The sequence below is a fragment of the Papio anubis genome, chromosome 9 (genome assembly GCF_008728515.1).
Source record: "Papio anubis isolate 15944 chromosome 9, Panubis1.0, whole genome shotgun sequence".
NCBI classification, from domain to species: Eukaryota; Metazoa; Chordata; class Mammalia; order Primates; family Cercopithecidae; genus Papio; species Papio anubis.
The window spans coordinates 67,024,443-67,047,291 of NC_044984.1; the positions used below are offsets into that span (position 1 = coordinate 67,024,443).

Below are 22,849 nucleotides of genomic sequence, written 5' to 3' on the forward strand. Positions count from 1 at the left end.
ATATCAGCACTAATATTTAGAATTTTCTCTTTGCTACTACAGTACAACGGACCCCTGGAAAAGGCAAGATGAGTGAAAAATATGTTTTTCTCCTGGAACGTGGAAAAAAACAGAAAGGATTTTATTAAAAGTATCCATATGAAAGTTTAGGATTTGGAACTTGATGCTCATGATACTATACATATTTTTGGGTACTCCTTGGAAAGTCATCTTTTATCCCCAGAGCTATGAACGCCTTATTTTGAATACAACTGCACCGGCATGTGGGTAAACACTGAAAGGATGATAAGTTGGTGAGATTGTCCAGGCAGAGAATATACATAAAGAGGAGTTCAACACTAAGACTTGAGAAATCACAGCATTAAATACCTGGGTATAATCCAGACATAAGCTGTGGCTCCTGAACTTTAACAGTTACAGAGTATTCTAAAGTGGCTTTATTTCTTCTATCAATTTTTATAAACCTTTTTGTCATTTATTATTCTTTCCACTAAAATTCCAGACTTTTACTCTCTGTTTAAAGAAATAGATGCATATCTATATAGATATATTAAAATGATATATTTTATAAGGATTTATTCCTGGAATTTACTTTTATATATGTCCCCAGGAAATTTACACAATTCTTAATTTTATTTTTACTCATTTTCCTTTAAAATATACAACTACTTGCACTCTATTTTATATCACATAATAGACAATTTATATTTTACTTTCAAAATAATTTTAATCACTTTCTTACTATTAATAGTTAGCTAATGCTGATTTTACAAATCAAGTTATGTATCTCTTTACCTCCTACTGACCCTGGGCATAGAAACTGCTTTTTTCATCAGAATATTAAAAATTATTAAATTTTTAATTTTTAAGAGTTTAGAAAGTATGCCATAAAAAGTAGTTATATTCCCAGCAGATTATGTTAAGTAACTAAAAACTGAGCAGTATATTTAGTCATTCATATTTTATCTTGCATGTGAAGTAATACAGCATCTCACACTGTAATTTCATTTGGCTAATTCCCCATACCGTATTTTGCACAGTACGGTACACTGCTGATAGAGAGTGTGATATACCTCTCATTATTTTACCCTGTGCAAATTCTACCCTACACATGCTTCATGACAGGCTCATTGAGGGTGAGGGGAACAACACCATAAAAAGCCTACTTGCACATTTGTAGTACAGATTTTTAAAGTACTTTTAGCTAGTTTTCCACCAATACAAAACTTGAGGGCACTTTTTTTTGTTCTCACTCTCATCATATGCTTAGAAAAATAACTTTAAAGATAATCATCTTCCTTCCCTCACCTTTCTGCCATATATATCAGTAATTATGGCTATTCAGTTCATTGTGAATTGTTGCCTGCAGAGTCCTAGCACAAAAACTTAGAGATTGGTAGTAAGAGTCTTTAAAGAAGAAAATGGTATGGGCACTTCTGGCATTCACAATTATCATGAAAATCATTACTATTGACATCTCATTTTCAATTTATTCCTTCATAGTTCTTTAAGGTTGAAAAATAAAATATTTAATATGCTGCATCCCTCATTGTGGACAGTTGCAATGTTGTAGGGCCAGATTCACCAGTCTACATATGGATAATGGCATGTCTGGTTAACAGTCAACTTGACTTGACTTTCTTTTTTTTTAGTAACTAGGTCTTGCTCTATTATCCAAGTGCAGTAGCACTGTCATAACTTCCTTCACCCTCAAATTACTAGGCTCAAGCAACACTCCCACCTCAGCGTCCCAGTATATCTAGGTCTACAGCTCCACACCACCACACCTGGTTAATATTTTTTTTTTTTTTTTTTTTTAGAGACAGGGTCTCACTATGTTGCCCAGACTAGTCCTCCTAAACTCCCCATCTCAAGCAATCCTCCTGCCGTGGTCTGTCAAAGTGCAGGGATCGACTGGACTTTTAAGTTTTCTAAAATAAGATGTTATTGCATATTTCTTCCATAGTTATAAGTTGACTTGTTTTAACCAGTATTAATTCAAACTCTTACAGTATTTGATTCAGATGTAAAACATGCCGAGCCTCTGCCATGTTCCAGCCATCATGCTAAAAGTCACCAAGGATCCAATGATGAACAAAAGAACATGGCTCCTGCCTTACAATCTAATGGGGTAGACAAATGCTAATCAGATGTCAGATGTAATACAAATAATGTAGTACTTAACTGTGATGAGAAGCCAGATGGAAAGTTTACAAGAGAAGGACAATTCGACCTGTCAGTAAAGTTGACTTCCTTGCAGAATGGCAAGTAAACTGAGGTCGCTGGGAGAGACGCACATTCTTTAGACTAAGAAGGAAAGCAGGTGTTAAATGGAAACAACAGCGTGTAAAAATGAGCTTCTTTCACAACATCCTTTCTCAAGATTAGATTCTTCATACTTTCAAAAATTTACCTGATTGGGCAGAATCTATACTGAAACAACAACATCCTCTAAAAATTTTGCAAGCTAATTTTTAATTTAATCACTTTGTTTTGTTTTTATTTGCTGAGAGGAGCAAAAATCCCAGTAAGTTGATTATGCTCTTTCATCAAACCTTTAGAGGATCTCTATTCTAATGTTAGAATATGTTACCAAACAAGTGTTTTGGAAAAGCTATGTAGAAGAAAAATAATATATGAAATGTAGTGAGTGTACTTGCTATCTGAATTTATCCTACTGTGAATTCTTTTGTCAAAATGAAAATCCTTTTCATAGACAGGAATTGCTACCTGGCTTATTATTTGTATAATTACAGGTCTTCATATATTAGAATTACTTAAATAGTGGCTATACCTGAATATAGACAAGAACTTTTGATCCTTCTTTTCCCTAAGCTTTTCTGAAATCACACTGAGAATACCGCTATTCCTTGCTATTTAGAGAATTTAATACATGCCAACTCAGTTCAGTCCATCATGAGATAAATGTTTGACTGAATGACCTACTTGAGGGAATAACTAATCTGGTTGTATTTTTAATTTAGTTTTTATATAGCAGGGACTTTAATTGCTTCTATGGCTAATATAACTCCAGTGAGTGCATAATTCTATTCATTTTCTTATAGTCACATTTAGTTTCTAATCTAAATGCATTAACGACTTTATATTCTAATTTAAAATGCAGAAATAATCATACACTTGTATTCCTTTTCCCAACACTTTGGTCTTTTCCTGACATTTTCCTCTTAAAAAAAATTATATTACTAGCCATGCATAGAGGCACATAGTCAATAGTTATTTCTTCAAAGTATCTTAATTTTTACATAAGTATGCTTTTCTGAAGGTAATGTGATTTAATTTAATTTTTTTTCTTTGCAGTATAATTGGATCTCCCCCATTACTGCCAATAGTAGTTTTCTTATTGTGCAAGTATTGTTTACCTAAAATTATACTGATTTCAGACACTTTTGTGTCTTCTATCAAAAGACATATGCCTACTGATTAGTTGTAGAGTACCTCTATTTTAACAGCCCAACTGTTTATTACAGTACAAGGGCTCGGTGAATATAGATTCCCATGGGCAACTAAGAACAATGCTTATTAAACTTATAATAATAAGCCTTATTATTTGCTAAACTGGAATTTCGTTTGCTGAATAGCCAACAAAAATATTTGCAGCTTCCAAAACATTTGTACTAAGACACAGTGAGTGTATTACACTGACAGATTGAGTATAAAATTCATTGCAATCATTGCCAACCACTACAAAGAAGAGATTTCCTTCACATTTTCCTATGTAATGTAAGCATTCATACTATCACTAAGGGGAGTCATTCAACAGAACTAATATTTCCTTTTTGTTTATTTTTTCCCCTTGTGATTAAGGCTTAAGACTGATTCTATACACATAATTCACTCTATTTCAAAATAAAAATGAAAATAATTTATGTTAGTCTTCTAATGATACTGTGATAACATTAATTTAACATTGTGATAATTATGGTAAAATATGGAAGAATCAATATTGTTTCATTTTATGTATATATAATGAATATATATAAAGTATTTGAAAGGTAGGAAAATTAGAACTTTTATGGTTCAGAAATTCTTGGCAATAACAGCAAAATTAAAAGCACACCCACATACGTCCATGGGTTGAATAGTGGCCTCCGAAAGATGCCTCCAAATCCTAATCCCTATGTTTAAATGTGATTTTATTTAGAGGTAGGATTGTTGCACATGTAAAAAGTTATGGATCTCAGTATGAGATCATCCTAGGTTTAGAGGTTTCTCTAACCTAGGTGAGTTAGATGAGTGTCCTTATAGGGGAAAAGTAGTCAGAGAGAGATACCGGGAGTAAGTCATGTAAAGACAGAGGAGCACCAGAAGCTGGAGAGAGGAATGGCTATATTTTCCCTTAGAGTCTTCAGGAGAAACTCACCATGGTTTTGAACTTCTGCTCTCAGAGCAGCGAGAGAATAAATTTCTGTGATTTCAAGCCACCAAGTTTATGGTAATTGTTTTGGCAGCTCTAGAAAACTAATGCACACACCCTCAGTCTCTGCCTTATATTCAAGCCTTGATGTATAATCAGTATTTTTGAGTTTTTTCCTTTTTTTGATGGAATATCAGGGAGGTATTACAAATTAAATTTTTCACTTTAACAAACTTCATCCTTATTTTTACTTAAGATTTTCATTAAGAAAAGGAGGAATTAAAAATACTGAGAAAGCAGTTTCTTCTTGTTACTCACAAAATTAAGATAAAATTGTAATCATCAGCCAAAATAATATTATTTTTAACTGTATAGGGAAAAAATCATGGGAGTGATCCATTCCATGAAATAGAATAATATGTGGAAATCTCCCTAAAATTCATAGCAAAAAAAAAAAAAAAAACACCCATATTCGTTTTTCAGGATCTCTTTACTTAGAGTTTCTTCATTTTTTTTCTTTCTAATAACTCGAGATTCCATTTCGAGATTCGAAATCAAATAGAAAAAATAAAGTGACATTTAATTTTCATATATGAATCTTATTTTATCCTATTTAATAGATATTATGTTTAATTTTCATATATAAATAAAGTTTATTTATATATGAATAGTGAATAAGAAAATTTCTCTATTTTTAAAAAGTACAGCATTTTCTTATATAATGAATCAATTAAATACAACTATCAATTAAAGGCCTAGAGAATTATATTTTGAGCAATACACATAAACACACATACACACAAGTAGCAAAATTTATTTTGGCCCAAATAAAATCCATTTTTGGTTGGGAAACTTCAATTGAGAAAAATGCAGTATTGTTCTACTCAAGGCAGCTTTATGGTTATGCCAAAAAAACTCAGCAAAATGGCAATAATCAATTCTTCCCAGTCTGAGGAATCAGGCTTGTTAATCTCAGTGACCTTGACAGTGCATTAGAGATTAAGATAAACCACATTTGCACTGATTCCTCACATTTTTGGAAGTATTACATTGATGGATAAGATAAATCTCTGTAATTTTTCAACATTTGTGTGAAGAATACAAAAGATGATGACAATTGCTATAAATCATTCCTGAGCAACAAATGTTATTTGTCGAGGTGGAGCCTAATATAATCCAGTGGAACTTTCATAGACACTCAGACCTGGGTCATGATTTGAATGAGGACAGTGCTTGTGTATTTGCTATGGTAACTAATGTTTCATTCTTATAATTTATCTTTCATCTTAACAAGTTAAGCTAAAGTGCTAATTCCCAATTATTGTGATTCAGACAACACCATTAATTTTTGTTTCTATAGTTAGACTTTATATGATAGCAGGTACTTAGATTTACAGTGCCCTGACCAGAGCTGAGTGAAGAAGCAGCTTAAATATTCATTGTCAGGATGGAGCAGATGAGTTAAAAAGCCATGGATAAGAGGCAGGTGATTATCAGGATACAATTTATCTCATCTTTAACACTGGAGTCTATAAATAGGGCAATTTATCAGCCATTTCACAACTTCTACTACAATTGTATACCTCTTAAGTACTAAATTATGTTATGCTCACAGAGCTGTTTATATTAGCAGCGTGCTGTTCACTGTTTTAGACTGAGTCATCATAGATATCTTAATTTTTCTACTTATAAAGCATTTTTAACTCTTATAGGTATAATTGATGCTGGATATATTGCAAGAAAATCACAAGGGTTCTAAGTTGTGAAATGTTAAATACCCAGCATTTAGGCTTTTCAGTAGGATGTGTTTAACATTGGACCATTAAAAAAAAAGAAAAAAAAAAAAACACTAGACAAGTCACGAATTTTCCTCTAATTATTTGCTTTTTTTTCTTTACCTTTTTGTAGGTCTTTGCCATTTTTGCCTTTGTCATTCACACCGAAATTTTTGGCCTCTGTGAATTTCTCACTTGTGTTCTTTCTGTCTTTTTACTTTTCCTTTGATGTCTCCTTTTTGACCTTTTCTTTTTAATGTTATCTGGGCAACTCAGTTTCTTATGTTTTTGTGCTTTGGCAATTATATTTTATAAAGTGATCTTATAGCCCAGATACTTAACCTTCATCATCCTTCTTTCTGACCATCCAATTTTATTTCTGCAGAAATAATAGCAATTTTATATATGGAACTTAAACCTTTACAAAGTAATTTCATATATACTACTTAGATAAAGTGAGTGTCCCTTTCAAAGTACGTTTACTTTAATTTTAAAAGCCAATTGAAAGGAGTACAGTTACTTTAAATCATAATCTTTTGATAGATTCAGGCTGTTAAGAATTAAGATCCCTTGTCTCCCACCAGCAAGTCTTTCTTTTCATATAGAAAGAGCTGCATATGCCTCTTTGCAAACATGCAAAATTAAAATATTAAGGAGTATTGAACATCATTTTAGAATATATTCAGATAATTTTAAATACATGTGTTCTGTTCTTACCAGGTTTTTCCAGTGCTATTCTTCTAAGTTTCACAGGGCCTTTGCAGACTGTTTTTGAACTGCCTTTTCCTTTGTTTTGAGATTTTCCTATTTCTTTTGGTTATACTTAAGGTTCAGTGGGAACGCAAATGCTGTTTGGGCACAAGTGAGAGAGCTCCCTAGAAACAGAACCACCCTAGCTTCAGCGTGAAAAGTGCCTAGCAAACAGCGTTGCTTCCTAGTGACCTTTCCACCCATCACTGGCTATGCGTTTCACTTGGGATTCTGTCCCCTATTTGCTAGGGGGCATTGTAGAGATTTCTAGAAACCACATTCTTCCTGGTTGCCAGGGTTTTTGTGAATTTAGTGGTACTATATTTGATTGACAAGTATACTAGTAAAGTTAGGTGGGATTATACAAGTGTATTTTATTATAATGCTTTAAACTTGAGACATATCAGTCAGGTTTTTCAATAAATTACTCATTCACTTTCAGTGAGATTCTTATTTTTACTGGTGCTTTTTAAAAATTCCATTACTCATTTGGGAAAGATGGTTGTTACTCCATTTCAATAATAATAGTAATAAAAATAATGAGGAGGAGGAGAGTCATTATCAAATACTGAGAACAATTTGCTGTTTTCCCAGCGCTGAGAGGTGCGCATTGTGGAGATAAAGCCCCTGCCGAACCCTTTATATACACCAGGCACTGTGCTAAGCACTGGACAGACATCTCATTTAATCATTGTGACAGTCCTGTAAGGAATTATTATCCCCTTTTTCCAGAAGGGGAAACTGACACATCGATATAAAAAGTTGCTCATTCCTTCTAAACAGCTTTAGGTTTTATTCATGGTGGCTTTATTAGCAGCAGACAAGAGGCTAAAGAATGAGAATAGAAAGAAATGAGAATAGAGGACACTGTGAACAAAGTCAAACTTTGTAAATGCAGGTTATTTTTCAGTTTGCTATTTCAAAGTCATGAATTGCCTGTTCCCGAAGAGGTAAAGGTATAAGCATTTGTAAGGCAGAACAAGATTTGGAATATTTTCAAGGAAGCCTCCACCAAAGCTTTTAATTTTCAGTTAGAGTAGGCAAACAATCTTTCAAATGAATGAATGAATTCTAAATTAATTGTTAGGCCTCACTCTAAATCAATGGCACGTATACTGCCACTGAAAGAATGAGGTGCTCTTAGAGAGGCTAGTGGTTTGAGAAATGCTTTACATTGTGTTTGAAAATAATTAAATCCACATTTCAGTGTTAATACAATCACTAATGAAAGAATCTTGTACTCACAGAGCAAGAAGGGACTGTAGAACTCATGTATTTAGCCCTGTCCAATTAGGGTAAAAAATGAAGCCCAAAGCAATGACCTTGACTTACCTGGATCTAGAGGCAGTTACTGGTCAAATTAGGTCCGCCAAAAACTTGCTTAGAAATAGACTTATGTCATAATTAAGTATCAAAATTTGTATTTTAAATATTGTTTTTTCTTTGGCAAGTATAATTTTCCTCTGTAAGGTATTTTAAATTTATCTCTACATATTATTCAATATCGTTTTTATATATTGAATGTATTTTATTTTAACATTAACATAATTTATTTTTACAAATGAAATTATACATTTACTTATTTCCAAACTAATTATAAAAGTTTTTAAATGATTTCCAAAATATATGAGCTTAAAAAAAGAAAGAGTAGTTACCTGTAATAACCAAACCCTGAGGCAGATGTTAAGATACTCGTTTTTCCTTCAGTCTATTTTTCCTAAGAACATACACATTATGTTATTTTTGAAAACTTATGCAATGGTATTATACATATTATTCATTAATATGTGCATTATACTATATCTTTAGTATATTTTATTATATGACTACATACTAATCTATATTATTCTCGGTTGCTATTTGCATGTTAACTTAAACCAGTGCCTTATTGTTGATATTTTAGTTGAGTTCAGATTTTCTACCACAAAGCAATGAAAACATTCACAGCAAAATCTTTGGAAATTGTCTTAATTATTTATTTTATCAATTCATTTCACTGTTTTTCATTTAATAACTAAAATACCAATTTACTATGATTTAGTTTCATTCAACTGTTTTTATGAATGAACAACATATTTTTCTCCCAAATTTGTTGGTTGAAATCCTAACCCCCAATATGATAGTATTAAGACGTAGGGTCTTTGGGAGCTAAATCACAGTGATGCTGAAGCCCTCACAAATGCGATTAAAAACCTCATGAAAGAAACCCCAGATTGCTTTTTCGCCCTGTTTCTGCCACGTGAGAATGCAAGAAGTCAGCAGTCTACAACCTGGCAGGAGGCCCTCACCAGAACCTGACCATGCTGTTACCCTAATCTCAGACTTATAGTCTCCAGTGCTGTGAGAAATAAATTTCGGTTGTTTATAAGCCTCCCAGCATATGGTACTTTGTTATAGCTGTTCAGACTAAGGCAGCCATTATTATTATTTAACTCAGTAAAACATTTTTCCTGAAAGATGTATGTCTTTATTTTTCCACCTACTTAATTTTTTAACTTTTCCTTCCAAAGCATTTGCTTTGAGTAAGATAATAAAGTGAAATATATCACTAAAATATGAAAAGAAATTATTTCACAATGATACACTGAACTTCTATGCTTTCGAAAGTGTTATCATACAAATGAACTCTGTCACAATCCTATTTAAAATAAGAAGGGAATAAACAAACAAGTTACTCTAATTAGGTAATAATATCTGTAATGTCAGTATCCTAAAAAAGATAAAGGTATTTTATTTTGGCTAAGCATTACCCCGGGATTCATCTTGTGTGAAGGTAGCTAGGAGAGGCTAACTCACTGTTCGTGTTTATCGTGTATACCATACCTAGAGAAAAACAAACACAGTTTTCCTTCCCAGATAATAAAATTCTATTAAAGAATTTAATTCTCAGGCAGCATTTAAAGAGAAATGACTGTGGGAATTTTCACATTTTTATAAAGAATCTCCATGTTCACTAGGAGGGGCCCTCTCCTTGTAATGCTAATATCAAGAGTCTCACAGGACTCATTTGTACTGTTCATAAGTGTGGGTTCTGTGGGGTTTTTTTAGCTCATGCTTTACAAACAAATGAACATTTTCATTTGTTTCTAATGACTTTGGTTTATACAAAGAGATCTTAAACTGTCCCCAGAGCAATCATTTTGCTGAAATGTTATTAGAATATCTTCAGAAATTTAGCAACAAAAGGGGGTTTCATTAACAATGGAAGTCATTGGGAACCGAAGGCCCTTGACATATCCGGTGCATACCAATCTTGTTTCATTTATAGGCATGAGTAAAAATGATCTCATGAACTTTACATTGATTCTTCATCTGCTGCATGGATAAAAAACATGAGTTGATGGGGTGAGAAGAGGTGCTACTTGTTCTCTTTTAAGGAGCCATATAAACCTGTGCAATTGTACTTCTTAGCAGCTGCTAATAGAGTCATTTCTTCCCTGATATTTTGGGGATTTGTAGCTGAGACTAAGAACTATTTTTCAATGGACCATCAACATACTTTAAATTATATATGTAAACATATGTGTGTTTCATTTTCATAGTAATGAAATTTCATCAAATTTGATATATCTGCTATGTGATGGACAGCCATTGAGAAGACTAAAACTTGACCAGCAGTTTTTTGTAAAGCATGTTCAAAGTATGCAGTCTTTCTCTTGATTTGAGGCTACAGACACAAATATAGAACCTGCCCTTGTTATAGGCAGCTTTGCCTTCAAAGACCTTCTTTGCCCCGTATTTGTGTTAGATTCCTTCAGGGTTGTCTGTCTGTTATTTTATCCATTTGTGTCAGATTCCTTCAGGGTGGCCTGTCTGTCATTTTATCCAGTATTTTATTGCTGAGTGTCCTTTCAAAATCTCTTCTTCTTGCTCTGTGTATGACCAACTTGCCATACAGTAGCTCCTTAAATATACTGCTACTTTATATCCTTTTAACTCACCCAGAGGCTGTGTTTTAGCAAGTATCACTTCAATGCTGGTGAACACAGTGAATACTTATTTTCAGAAATCCAGTCTTTCCAACATCAAACATTTACCAAAGATGACTGATTAAACTGTAGATTTTTTTTAAAAAAAGTAACTTAAAAAAAGTTACAGGTAACATTTGTGTACAGTTCAACTCTCAGAAGATTATATGCTAGATGCCTTGGTATTACTCTGCAGCTCACTGGTTAGGCCCAGGGCATGGTAATGATACCCTCTTGAAGGGTATACAATTTTTAGTGCGATGTCAGCAAGATGGTAGAGCAGGAAGCACTGGATTCTTCTTCCCCTGACAAACACAATGATTCAGCAACAATTAATGGGCAAATTCCCTTTGTGAGAAATCCAGAAACTAACTGAAATGTTCCTGTATCATTAGTGAGTGTAAAACCACTCATCAAAGCTAGTAGAGTGATTCAGGATGCACACTTATCAGAATCTCTACTCCCTAGCACACAGTCAAATGATCAGGAAGAGAATTCCTCCTCCCAGCTTCTCCCAGGGGATAAAAGAGGTAGATTCATGCATCCAGTATCTTACCATTTTCAAAGGTATCCCCAGAAGACTGGCTTCTGTCTTGCCTGCCTTGGAACTCTAAAAAGTCTAGCACAATATAGCCGTATGAGGGAGAATGGACGTGGTGGCTTGAGCTAGAGATGCCATAATTTTTTCCTTTGTTCAGCACAGAGTAATGGGGAAAAAATATCCCGATTCTTGACAGTCTCTTAGAGAGGGAGAGATTTGATCTGTGCTTCCAGTGCTCCAATGTTTCTGGTGCTGCCCAAAGAATGAGCATTTGCTTTACTAGTCTTGGAGCTCTGACAGATCTGCCATAGCCTAGCTAGCTGGAGGAGGACAGAGATAGGAGTTTGGACTGGTAAATGTCATAGATCTTGTCTACTGCTCAGCACAGATCAAATAGAGGGAAATTCCCAGCTCTTGGCTTCCCCATGGGGAGGGAAAGAGTTGATCTGTGCATCCAGTGCTCAAACTTCTCTGGGGCACCCCAACGAATTAACATCCTACTTCTCAGTCTTGGCGTTCTGATGGGTCTGATGCAGGCTAGCCACCGAGAGAACAGAAACAGTGGCTTGAACTGTTAAGACACTGCAGCTTCTCCCCAGCTCAGCACAGAGCAAGCAGACACAACCACAACTGCCTGCTTCTCCCTGGGAATAAAGACGGTAGAGGTTCCCAGAGTCTCTAGCCAGGCTATTGGGTGAGTATCTTCTTCTGTACAAGGCCAGTTTGTGAATTTGGAGAAGTAATTGATTAATGTGTAGACATCAACTGATAGAAAAAAAAATAAGAATCTAGGAAAGATGTCCCAAAGAAACAAGATAAAACTTCAAAAGTTGACCATAATAAAACATATGATTTACCTGACAGATAATTCAAAATAACTATCATAAAGAAGATCCCTGAAGTCAAGAGTACAGTGCATTAAAAAATGATAATTTAAACAAGGAGATATAAAACACTTAAAAGTACTAAACAGGTAATGAAGCGGAAGTACACAATAACTTAACTGAAAATCTACTATTAATAGAAGGGTTAAACAGCAGATCCGATTCATGAAGATGGATTGATCAGCAACCTTAAAGACAAGTATTTAAAAATTTACTTAGAAGGGCAAAAATGTAAAATAACGAAAAGAAGTGAAGAAAGCTTAAGGGACTTTTGGGATACCAGCAAGTGAACCAATATATACATCATGGAAGTCCAAGAAGCAGAAAATGCAATGACTAGAGAGCTCTTTCAAAGATATAATGGCTGAAAACTTCACAAATCCAGAGAAGGAAATGGACATTCAGAAGCAAAAAGCCCAAGCACCCCAAATAAAGTGACCTTAAGGAAATGTATACCAATACACATTATAATCAAAGTGGCAAAAGTAAAAAAGAGAATTTTGAAAACAGCAAAAAGAAAGTGACTTGGCACTTGCTAAGGAATGGTTGTAGAAATATCAAAAGATTTTCCAGCAGAAATCTTGCAAGCTGGAAGGAAGTGAAATGATATATTCAAAATGCTGAAAGGAAAAAGAAAATTGTCAAGCAAGAATATTATACAAGCAATAATGTCATTTACAAATAAAAGAAAAATAATGACTTTCTCAAACAAAAGCTAAGTGAGGTCATCACCAGCAGACTTACCTTAAAAGAAATGCTAAAGGAAATTATTCAAGTTGAAATAAAAGGATGCTAAATAGCAACAAAATAGCCTAAGAAAGTATGAAGCTTATTGGTAAAAGTCAACATATAGATAAATACAAACACTTTATTACTGTAATGGAGGTGGGTAAATAATTTTTAATTCTAGTATAAAATTTAAATGACAAAAGTATTAAAATCAGTATGACTAAAATATATTAAAAGGTACACAATATGAATAGATACAAATTGTGAAAACAATAACAGTGTGAGGAGAGGAGTTAAACTGTGGAGTTTTTGTGTGCACTTACGCTTAAGTTGTTATCAGCTTAAAATAGACTGTTATATGTATACATCAAGGTAAGCACACTAATAAAGCCACAGAAGTTACACAAAAGAGACGGAAAAACAAGTCACAGCATATCAATATAAAAATTCAAAAAAAGGAAGATGGCAAGTGAGAAAAAGACAGGAAAAAATACTACGAGACCAATAGAAAACAATTTTGTTAAAATGGCAAAAATAAATTCTTCTCTATCAATATTACTATATATATAAATGGATTAAACTTCTCAATCAAAAAAAAAAAAGTGGCTGAATGTATTAACAAAGCAAGACCTAACTGTGTAGTGTCTATAAGAGTCTCACTTTAGCTTTAAGGACACATATAGGCTGAGAGTGAAGGGATGGAAAAAGATACTCTGTGCAAATGGAAAACTAGAAGAAAGCAGGTGTAGCTATGTTTATATCAGACAAAAAAGACTTTAAGTCAAAAGCCATCACAAAACAAAGAAGAGCACTATATTATAATAAAAGTGTCAAACCACTGGAAAGATATGACAAATTATAAACATATATACATTCAACATTAGAGCACCTAAATATATAAAGCCAATATTGACAGAACTGAAGGGAGAAATAAAAAGCATTAAAAATAGTGGAAATTTCAGTATTCAACTTTTAATAATAAATATAATATCCAGACAAAAGATCAATAAGGAAAGAGAGGGCTTACCACGCTATAAACCAAATGGACTTAACAGACATACACAGAATATCATACCCTACGACAACAGAATATACACTCTTCTCAAGCACACTTAGAACTTTCTCCAAGTTAGATTACATGTTAGGTGGTAAAACAAGTCTTAACAAATTTAAGAAGTTTGAAATTATATCACATATTTTTACTCAACAAAATGAAGTGAAACTAGAAATCAATAGCAAAAAGAAAATGAAAAAATTACAAATATGCGGATTAAGCAAGACACGCTTGAACAACAATTGGGTCAAGAAGAAATCCAAAAGGAAAGTAAAAAGTACATCAAGACAAACAAAAATGAATGCACAATGAATGCACATCGTAATGAAACTTACGGGATACAGTAAAAACAGTACTAAGAGGGAAGTTTATTGTGATAAATACCTATATTTATAATGACCTGAAACTACCTTTACACCTCAAGGAGAGAGAAAAAGAAGGACAAACAATCCACATAGTTAGCAAAAGGGAGGAAATAACAAAGATAAGAACAGAAAAAAACAGAATAGAAAACAGAAAAACAATAGAAAAAATCAGACAAGATAAAATTGATAAATCTTAAACTAGATTAGTTTAAAAAGAGAGAAGACTCAAAAGGAGAAATGAAGGAGTAGATATTACAACTGATGCCACAGACATAAAAAGGATCAAAAGAAACTACTATGAACAATTATATGCCAACAAATGAAATAATAAAAAAATGGACACGCTCCTACAAAATGTAGCCTATCAAGACTAACCAATGAAGAATTGGCAAGTCTGTACAGATCTATAACTGGGATGGAGATTGAAAACCAAAAACCTCTCAACAAAGAAAAACCTAGGAGTAAATGACTTCACTGAAAGGTGAATTCTACCAAACATTTAAAGAATCCTTCAATCCTGAAATTTTCAAAAGAAATTGATGAGGAACACTTCCAAACTTATTTTACCAACATCACCCTGGTAGCAAAGTCAGGTGAAGACATCACAAGAAATGAAAACTACAGGTAAATACCCCTATGCAGAAATCCTCTACAGAATGCCAGCAGCCTGAAACCAATAGTACATTAAGGGATAATACACCATGACTGGCTGGTATTTATCTCTGAGGTGCGAGGATGCTTCCACATACAAAAATCAATTACTGTTACATACCGCATTATTAGAATAAAGGATAAAAATCACATGATCATCTCAATAAATAAAAAGCACTGACAAAATTTAACATCCTTTCATGATAAAAACAAATTCTCAACAAATAAATAAGGAATAAAAGAGAAGTACCTCAATGTAATTAAGGCCACATATAAAAAGCCTGCAGTTAACATTATACTCAATGGTGAAAAATTGAAAGCTTTTCCTCTATAACCAAGAACAAAATCAGAATACCTCCTTTAACCACTTGTATTAAACATAATACTGGAAACCTTAGCCAGAGAAAATAGGGATGAAAAAGAAATAAAAGACATCCTAATTTAAAAGAGAGAAGTAAAATTGTCCCTGTTTGCACAAGACATGATCTTATGTATTGAAATCCCTAAAGTCCCCACCAAAAAACTGTTAGAACTAATAAATTCAGTATATTTTCTGAATATGAAATCAACACACAAAATTCAGTAGTGTTTCTCTACACTAACAATAAACTATCTGAAAAATAACTCAGGAAAGCAATCCCATTTACAACAGCACCAAAAAATAAAATAGGCTGGGCATGGTGGCTCATGCCTGTAATCTCAACACTTTGGGAGGCCAAGGTGGGAGGATCACTTGAGGCCAGGAGTTTGATACTAACCTGGGAAACAGAGAGGGACCCCATCTCTATGAAAAAAATATATATAAAAATAAACTTTCAAAAGAATAATATACTTAGAAATAAGCTGAACTAAGGAAGTGAAAAATGTGTGTACTAAAATCCATGAAACATAGATGAAAGAAAATAAGACAAATGGAAAGCCATCTGATGTTCATGGATTGGAATAATTAATATTTTAAAATTGTAATACTATCTAAAGCAATCTACAGATTCAATGCAATTTCTATCAAAATTCCAATGACATTTAAAAAATTCTACAATTCAGATGGAACCACAAAAGACTACTTTAATAGCCAAACCTATCTTGAGAAAGGAGAACAGTGCTAGAGAAATCATACTTGCTAATTTTAAAATATATTACAAAGCTATGGTGGTCAAAATAATATGGTACTATAATAAAGACAGACATGTACACCAGTTAAACAGAATATAAAGTCAAAAATAAATTCACAAATATATGCTGAACTGCTCTTCAACAATGGGCAACAAATACACACAATAGGAAGATGATAGTCTTTTCAACAAATTGTTCTGGGAAAGCTGGATATCCACATGTAAAAGAAATAATGAAATTGGACCTTTGTTATATACCAGACACAAAAATCAATTGAAAATGAATTAAAGACTTAAATGGGATCCCAAACTGTAAACTTCTTAAAGAAATCATAGGGGAAAACTTCATGACATTGATCTTGGCAATGATTTCATGGATATGACGTCAAAAGCATAGGCAGCATAAAAATAAATTGTGGAATTGCATCAAACTAAACAGCACAGCAAAGGGAACAATCTACAAAAGTAAAAAGGCAACCTACAGAATGGGGGAAATATTTGCAAACCATATACCTGAAAAAGGTTTTATCTCCAAAATATATAAGGCACTCCTTCAACTCAACAGCAAAACTATATACACATATATAGGTTTTTTGTTTTGTTTTGTTTTTGAGATGGTGCCTTTCTCTTATTGCCCAGGCTGGAGTGCTGTGGCGCCATCTCGGCTCAGTGCAAGCTCTGCCTCCCGGGTTCATGCCATTCTCCTGCCTCAGCCTCCTGAGGAGCTGGGACTATAGGCGCCTGCCACCACACGCCTGGATAAATTTTTGTATTTTTAGTAGAGACAGGGTTTCACCGTGTTAGCCAGGATGGTCTCGATCTCCTGACCTCGTGATCCGCCTGCCTCGGCCTCCCAAAGTGCTGGAATTACAGGCATGAGCCACTGCGTCCGGCTGCAAAACAATATTAATCTGATTACAAAAAGGGGTAAGGATTTGAAAAGTCTTTTCTCCCCAGATGACATGGCCAACAGGTATATGAAAAAAAGTCACTAATCACCAGGAAAATGCAAATCAAAATCACAATGAAATATCACCTCACACTCAGGATAGCTATTATCAAAAAACAAAACACATCAAATGTTGTCAAGGTTGTGGAGAAATCAATACCCCTCCACACTGCTGATGGGAATGCAAAATAATGCAGCTGCTATGGTAAACAGTATGGAATGTTCTCAAAAAACTAAAAATAGAACTACAATATAATCCAGCATCTCATTTGTGTATATTTATCTAAAAGAATTGAAATCAAGATATCAAAAACATATTAGCATTCCCAAGTTTGTTACAGCAATATTCACATTAACCATGATGTGGAAACAATGTAAATGTTCAACAGATGGATGGGTAAAGGAAATGTAGTGTATACATACGATGAAATACTATTCAGCCTTTACAAAGAAGGACGTTTTTCAATATTGACAATATTGATGAACCTGGAGGACTTTATGCTCAGTGAAAGAGACAGTCACAGAAAGACAGATAGGATTCCACTTATATGAGATATTTTAAAAAGTGAAGCTTATGAAATTAAAGAGTGGAATGATGGTTGCCAGGGGCTGGGTACTTTTACGGGTAGCTGTAGTATATGGCACCGGTATAGTATGTGGTACTCAAGTGCTTTCCGGGCAACATAGTTTAGTGTATTCTGTTACATATTTTTCTATATTTCTACGTGCCTTTTCTTCTTGAACATTGATATTGGAGTTTGGTTCTATACGTGATAAAAATCCTGACTTAAGGGGCTTTATCCCTATATTCTCTCTGGTATATTGACAGCTTAATAAATATATCTTAGAAAGTAAACTGTTACTATAATATCATGCTTAACATTGAGGAAATGTACATTGATTGGTGGGTTAGTGATTTCACTAGATATTTTATTGATTTTTTCTTGCAAGTTTTTATTCACTCCTTTGGCAAAAGTAGGGCAATAATGCAGTGTTGTGCTCTGCAGCCTGTAATATATGGAGGAAAAGACCCACCCTCTTTTATAGCTGTTGATTTAAGTTATTAAAGATGGAGGCATCTCTGTAATCTTAACCAGAACTGAGCACATCCTTCAAAATGTGGTGACAATGCCTTCCTTAGTGATTTCAGGGATGCCCTGTGTCAAGCTGGTCGTAAACACAGCAGAGAGAACATGTCACCAGTAATTGAGAAGGCTTTTGTTAGTACTTTCCACAGGGCTTGCAGGGCTGAGATGGAAAACAAGAGAAAGATGTGAAGCTCTTTAATGGTTTATTCTATGTCTGTATTCCTTTTGTTTCATTAAAAACAAATCAAACAAAATGCTTTCTAATGCCACAAAGCAAAAGGGCTTCAGTTAACCAAATTAAAGTAACTTTTCCCCAAATACTTTATTTGTTGAAAAAGACAGAATAAGTTTAGCCTTTTCTGGGAACATGAATTTTGTATGATACTTTCTTAGAATTCTACACACCTGGTATAGTGCCACAATATCCTGATTGTAGCCCTTCTTAGCTGCTTAACAAAATGAGATTCAGATTATCTTACTGGCAGTTATTCACACAATTCTTCCTGTTCTCCAAATACTCCTTTAATCATAACAGTATTTTAATCATCAAGGTCCTAAATCTTTAAAAGGCATTGTTTGCTTTTGCTATCCAGAAAAAGCAGTATATAACTGCCACATTCAAATTATTAATGAGATGTTTGATAGTAGATGAGTGAATGTTGGAAAAAAGCAAAATTAAATTTTGAAACCTTAAAAAAAAGTATTGGAGCATTTTTCAGAGAAGCGTATTAAAAAGTCAGTAAATGTAGGGTACATACCAAAACTTAAAGAAATAATATTTAGTAAGAAAAATCACTATGACAAAGTAGGGATGAAAATTTAAAACTTATGAATAGCCAAGTCTAATTAAATTTACTGTTTCCCACTATAATATTGCATTTCAGATCAAAGTCAAATTTTAGTATATTTTAAGTTATTTTATAAACATAAGAAAAAATAACTTTCTACTTATGTTTTGGTATCTGTTTATTACCTATATTTATAATCTTCTAGGTCTCCAAAATTTGGAGAGTTGCTTGAGAAAATTACTTATAAAGTTATCTAAGAATTTAAGAGAAAATGTTTCTGTTCTATCCAGATTAATTAGTCTCCTCAGCTGGTACTTTCTCGACATTCTTGGGTCTACCAATTATGAGAGCAAAATCTTTGTGTAATAAACATATTAAAGTTGGTGAAAAGATAAAGTGCCTTATTTTCATGGGTTTATGAAGCCTTTATGTTACTACTTTTGTTTAAGTATAGTAAAGAGTAGAAATAATAATTATGTTCAAAACTACCTTTGAATAAAATACATTATTCATTCAGTGAGAAATATTTTGAAAATATTATTACTATGTAGTATTCTATTTCAGGTAAAATCTAATTAGCAAAATAATCTTTTAAAAAACTGACTGTAGTAAAGCAAAATCTGTCTTTATTTTCAATACTGTTAAGCTTTTAATTAATAGAAAACCACCATGGGTTGCTTCTTTAGAATACCACTAAATGTTAGAGACATCGTATACTGTACAGGAGTGTCACTACTGGATGAGGATGTCTGGGAATTCATATGGATGAAATTCCATTCCACCACAGCAGTTTCTGAGAAGAAAATATTATTGGAAGCCTTAACTTGCAGTGATGACAGGAATTTATTAAATAGGTAAGTCAACTGATTTTGTAAATTTGTTTCTGTAACAAAAGTATTCTCTGGTAATCAAATTGCTCTGAAATTGCTTTTGTTTACTTGAATATATGTTAGTTATTTTAAAATACATCTTCCTAAAGGTGAGAAAAACTGCCATGTTAAAGACTAAAGCTACTTGATTTCAGAGGTTATATCTTTTAATGACTAATTATTTTATATAATTTATATATGTTTAAGAAAATATTTCATTATAAAAGGAAGTGTTTAGTATAAAGAGTTTTAAAGGAGAATTTGCATCATCAAACCAGAATTGTGATTTGTCCTTCCACAAGATTTTTTTAGAGTTTAATGTTTTTAATTAAAATACCATGAGTTTGATCCTCTCTCTTTTATAAACGAATGTGTTCTATTTATAAATTTGCATTATTAAAGATTGCACTAGACTATACTTTTGAAGAATATGACAAACTAGGTCCTAAAATTTTAGTAAGATTATAAAAATATTTAAGTTATTGGACTAAAAATTTTTACAAAATTCTATCTTTGTAGGCTTCTAAATCTGTCACTGAATTCTGAGGTGGTGCTGGATCAAGATGCAATTGATGTCATAATCCATGTAGCTCGAAATCCACATGGCCGAGACCTTGCCTGGAAGTTTTTCAGAGATAAATGGAAGATACTAAATACCAGGTAGACATAAGAATTCTTACTTGAATGAGTAAATTAAAGCTGAAATATGAAGAATAAAGGCCCAAGTTTTGTATTAAAGCTAAGATCCATGCAATAGGATTAGATTTTAAAATACTCAACCAAGACGAATGTTGCCACTCCTGTGAAACTCAAAATTACTTTTTAAATTCTATATTTCCTTTATTAAAATTGATAACCTTAATTAATTATATGTGCAAACATTTGGAGTAAAAAAGGTTTAGCTCAGCAACTTTCCTGGAAAATCTATCAAACTGTCCAAAGTTGAAGACATTGTATCATAAAACCCCTATATCTTGAATATGTTATAGAAATGATTTATAAATACAGTGCTATTATAAAAATAAAACTTTAATTACTTCCGTATAATTGTTTTAAATTTTCTTTAAATATAAATATCTTAAAATACCTGAATAAAACCATGATATAGAGAAGTAATATTAATCATTTGAATCATTGTATAATTCCACTTGCAGTAAAATCTATTCCCAGGACATCTTGTTTCATGGTGAGAATTCTTTAGCCTCAACTTTATAAGATATTTCATTATGCATTTAAATATATTATAATACACGCTAATTTATTACTCTGATCATCTCTATGGCCTATTAAAATTCAATTTATTATAGAGCGTGTAAATGCTGCTTTTTTTTTTTTTTTAACTTCAATGATCCCAGACAGTACGCAGACCTATTGTTCTGTCTCTGAAAAGCTAGTGTGCAATCTTTATTATTTTTAAGCATACCTTCATCAGTTGCCCTGGTATAATAAGTTCAATTAGAATGGCTGTGTCATATTAAAACACTCTATCCTTAGGTATTTCATTTTGAAAAAACACTGATATTTCTATAAGACACTTGACTTTTAATATTTTCAGCTCAGCTCTTGTAATAGTTGGACGATTAAAGCTTGCTTTGCTTTTGTGCATATAATAGAGCGAATAGTCAGACACTTAAGGTAAAATTAATGTATACAAACATCTAACTTAAAAGAATATCAAACATCTACCAATACACTGTTTCTTTAGAGAGTGGTTTTGTAAGTCAGAGTTCAGGGCAATGCAATTACAGGCATATATAGTTTATTTCCTACCAAAAAATGCTTGGTTCCTGATATGCTTATTTTGTCTCACTGAATCCATGATCTCCATCCTATCCAAAAATACAATGGTGTTTACATTGACAAATAGGAGCATAATCTTCATGGGCTTCTGCTCCTCTGTCGATTTTTTGAATGCTGGCATTCACAGAGCTCTGTTGAAGGCACCCTTGTTCTCACTCTACAAGTTCTTCTTGATTTTAGATGTCTTCTACTCTCATGGTTTCAATTACTCCCAAATCTGTATCTCTAATTCAGACATTGTCCCTACCTTTCTCCCTGTAATGGATTATTGCCCATCGAGGTTGCCTTTATGAGTGTGCCTGCAAAGCTAAATCCATGATTTTTCTCTTATCCTCCTTTTCGCAGTAAATCTTGTAGCCATCCACCAATTGCTCAAGCCCAACATCTGGAAGTCTAACAGGCGTCCCCTTTTCTCTTGTCATATATAACAATTAGACTTTAGGTCGTGTCAATTGAACAGTTCCGAAAGTTTGTTGAATTCTTCCTCTCTTTTTTTGCGATGACTTCCCTAGTGCAGGTTCTCATCTCTTCCCAGTACTCTTAAAATAACAGCCTTCTGTCTCACTGCCTCTATAATTACACAAACACACTTTAGCCTCTTCCCTTTATCCCAAGAATCTTTCAGAAAGGCAAATGGGATATTTCCCTTCTATAAAACTTTCTAAGTGAGATTTATAATCTAAGTTCCTTAATATGTCCTCTGCATATTTTCTCAGCGTCTTGTTCTTCAATCCCCAGGCTCACAATGTATCAGTGTATGGACTAATTTTTTTTTTTTTTTTTTTTTTTTTTTCCCTGAGACAGGGTCTCACTCTGTCACCCAGGCTGGAGTGCAGTGGCACAATCACAGCTCTTTGCAGCCTTGACCTCCTGAGCTCAGGTGATCCTTCCACTTCAGTCTCCTGAGTAGCTAGGACTACATACATACACCACCACGCCTGGCTTTTTTCTATTTTTTGTATAGACAAGGTTTCCCCATGTTGCCCAGGCTGGTCTCGAACTCCTGGGCTCAAGCAATCCACCTTCCTTGGCTTCCCAAAAGTTCTGGGATCATAGGCATGAGCCATCGTCTTGGCCTGTATGCACTGTTAATATCAAACTGCTTGTAGTTGTCTGCACAAACCATGTCTTTTCACATCTCTTTGTTTATG

General features: G+C 33.5%; 1 protein-coding gene across 4 annotated transcripts in view; it reads left to right on the forward strand.

Moving 5' to 3' along the window:
* Positions 1–22,849, forward strand: part of TRHDE (thyrotropin releasing hormone degrading enzyme) — a 417,014-nt gene that overhangs the window by 384,108 nt on the left and 10,057 nt on the right. For 3 of the 4 annotated variants that reach the window (XM_009181217.3, XM_017946008.2, XM_003906790.4), the window contains 2 exons: positions 19,716–19,883; positions 20,418–20,558. In XM_009181217.3, coding sequence (XP_009179481.3) covers positions 19,716–19,883; positions 20,418–20,558 — 309 coding nt within the window. Of the gene's footprint in view, positions 1–42; positions 536–19,715; positions 19,884–20,417; positions 20,559–22,849 lie in introns of those variants that run through there. The other variant, XM_017946009.3, reaches the window with a different exon arrangement.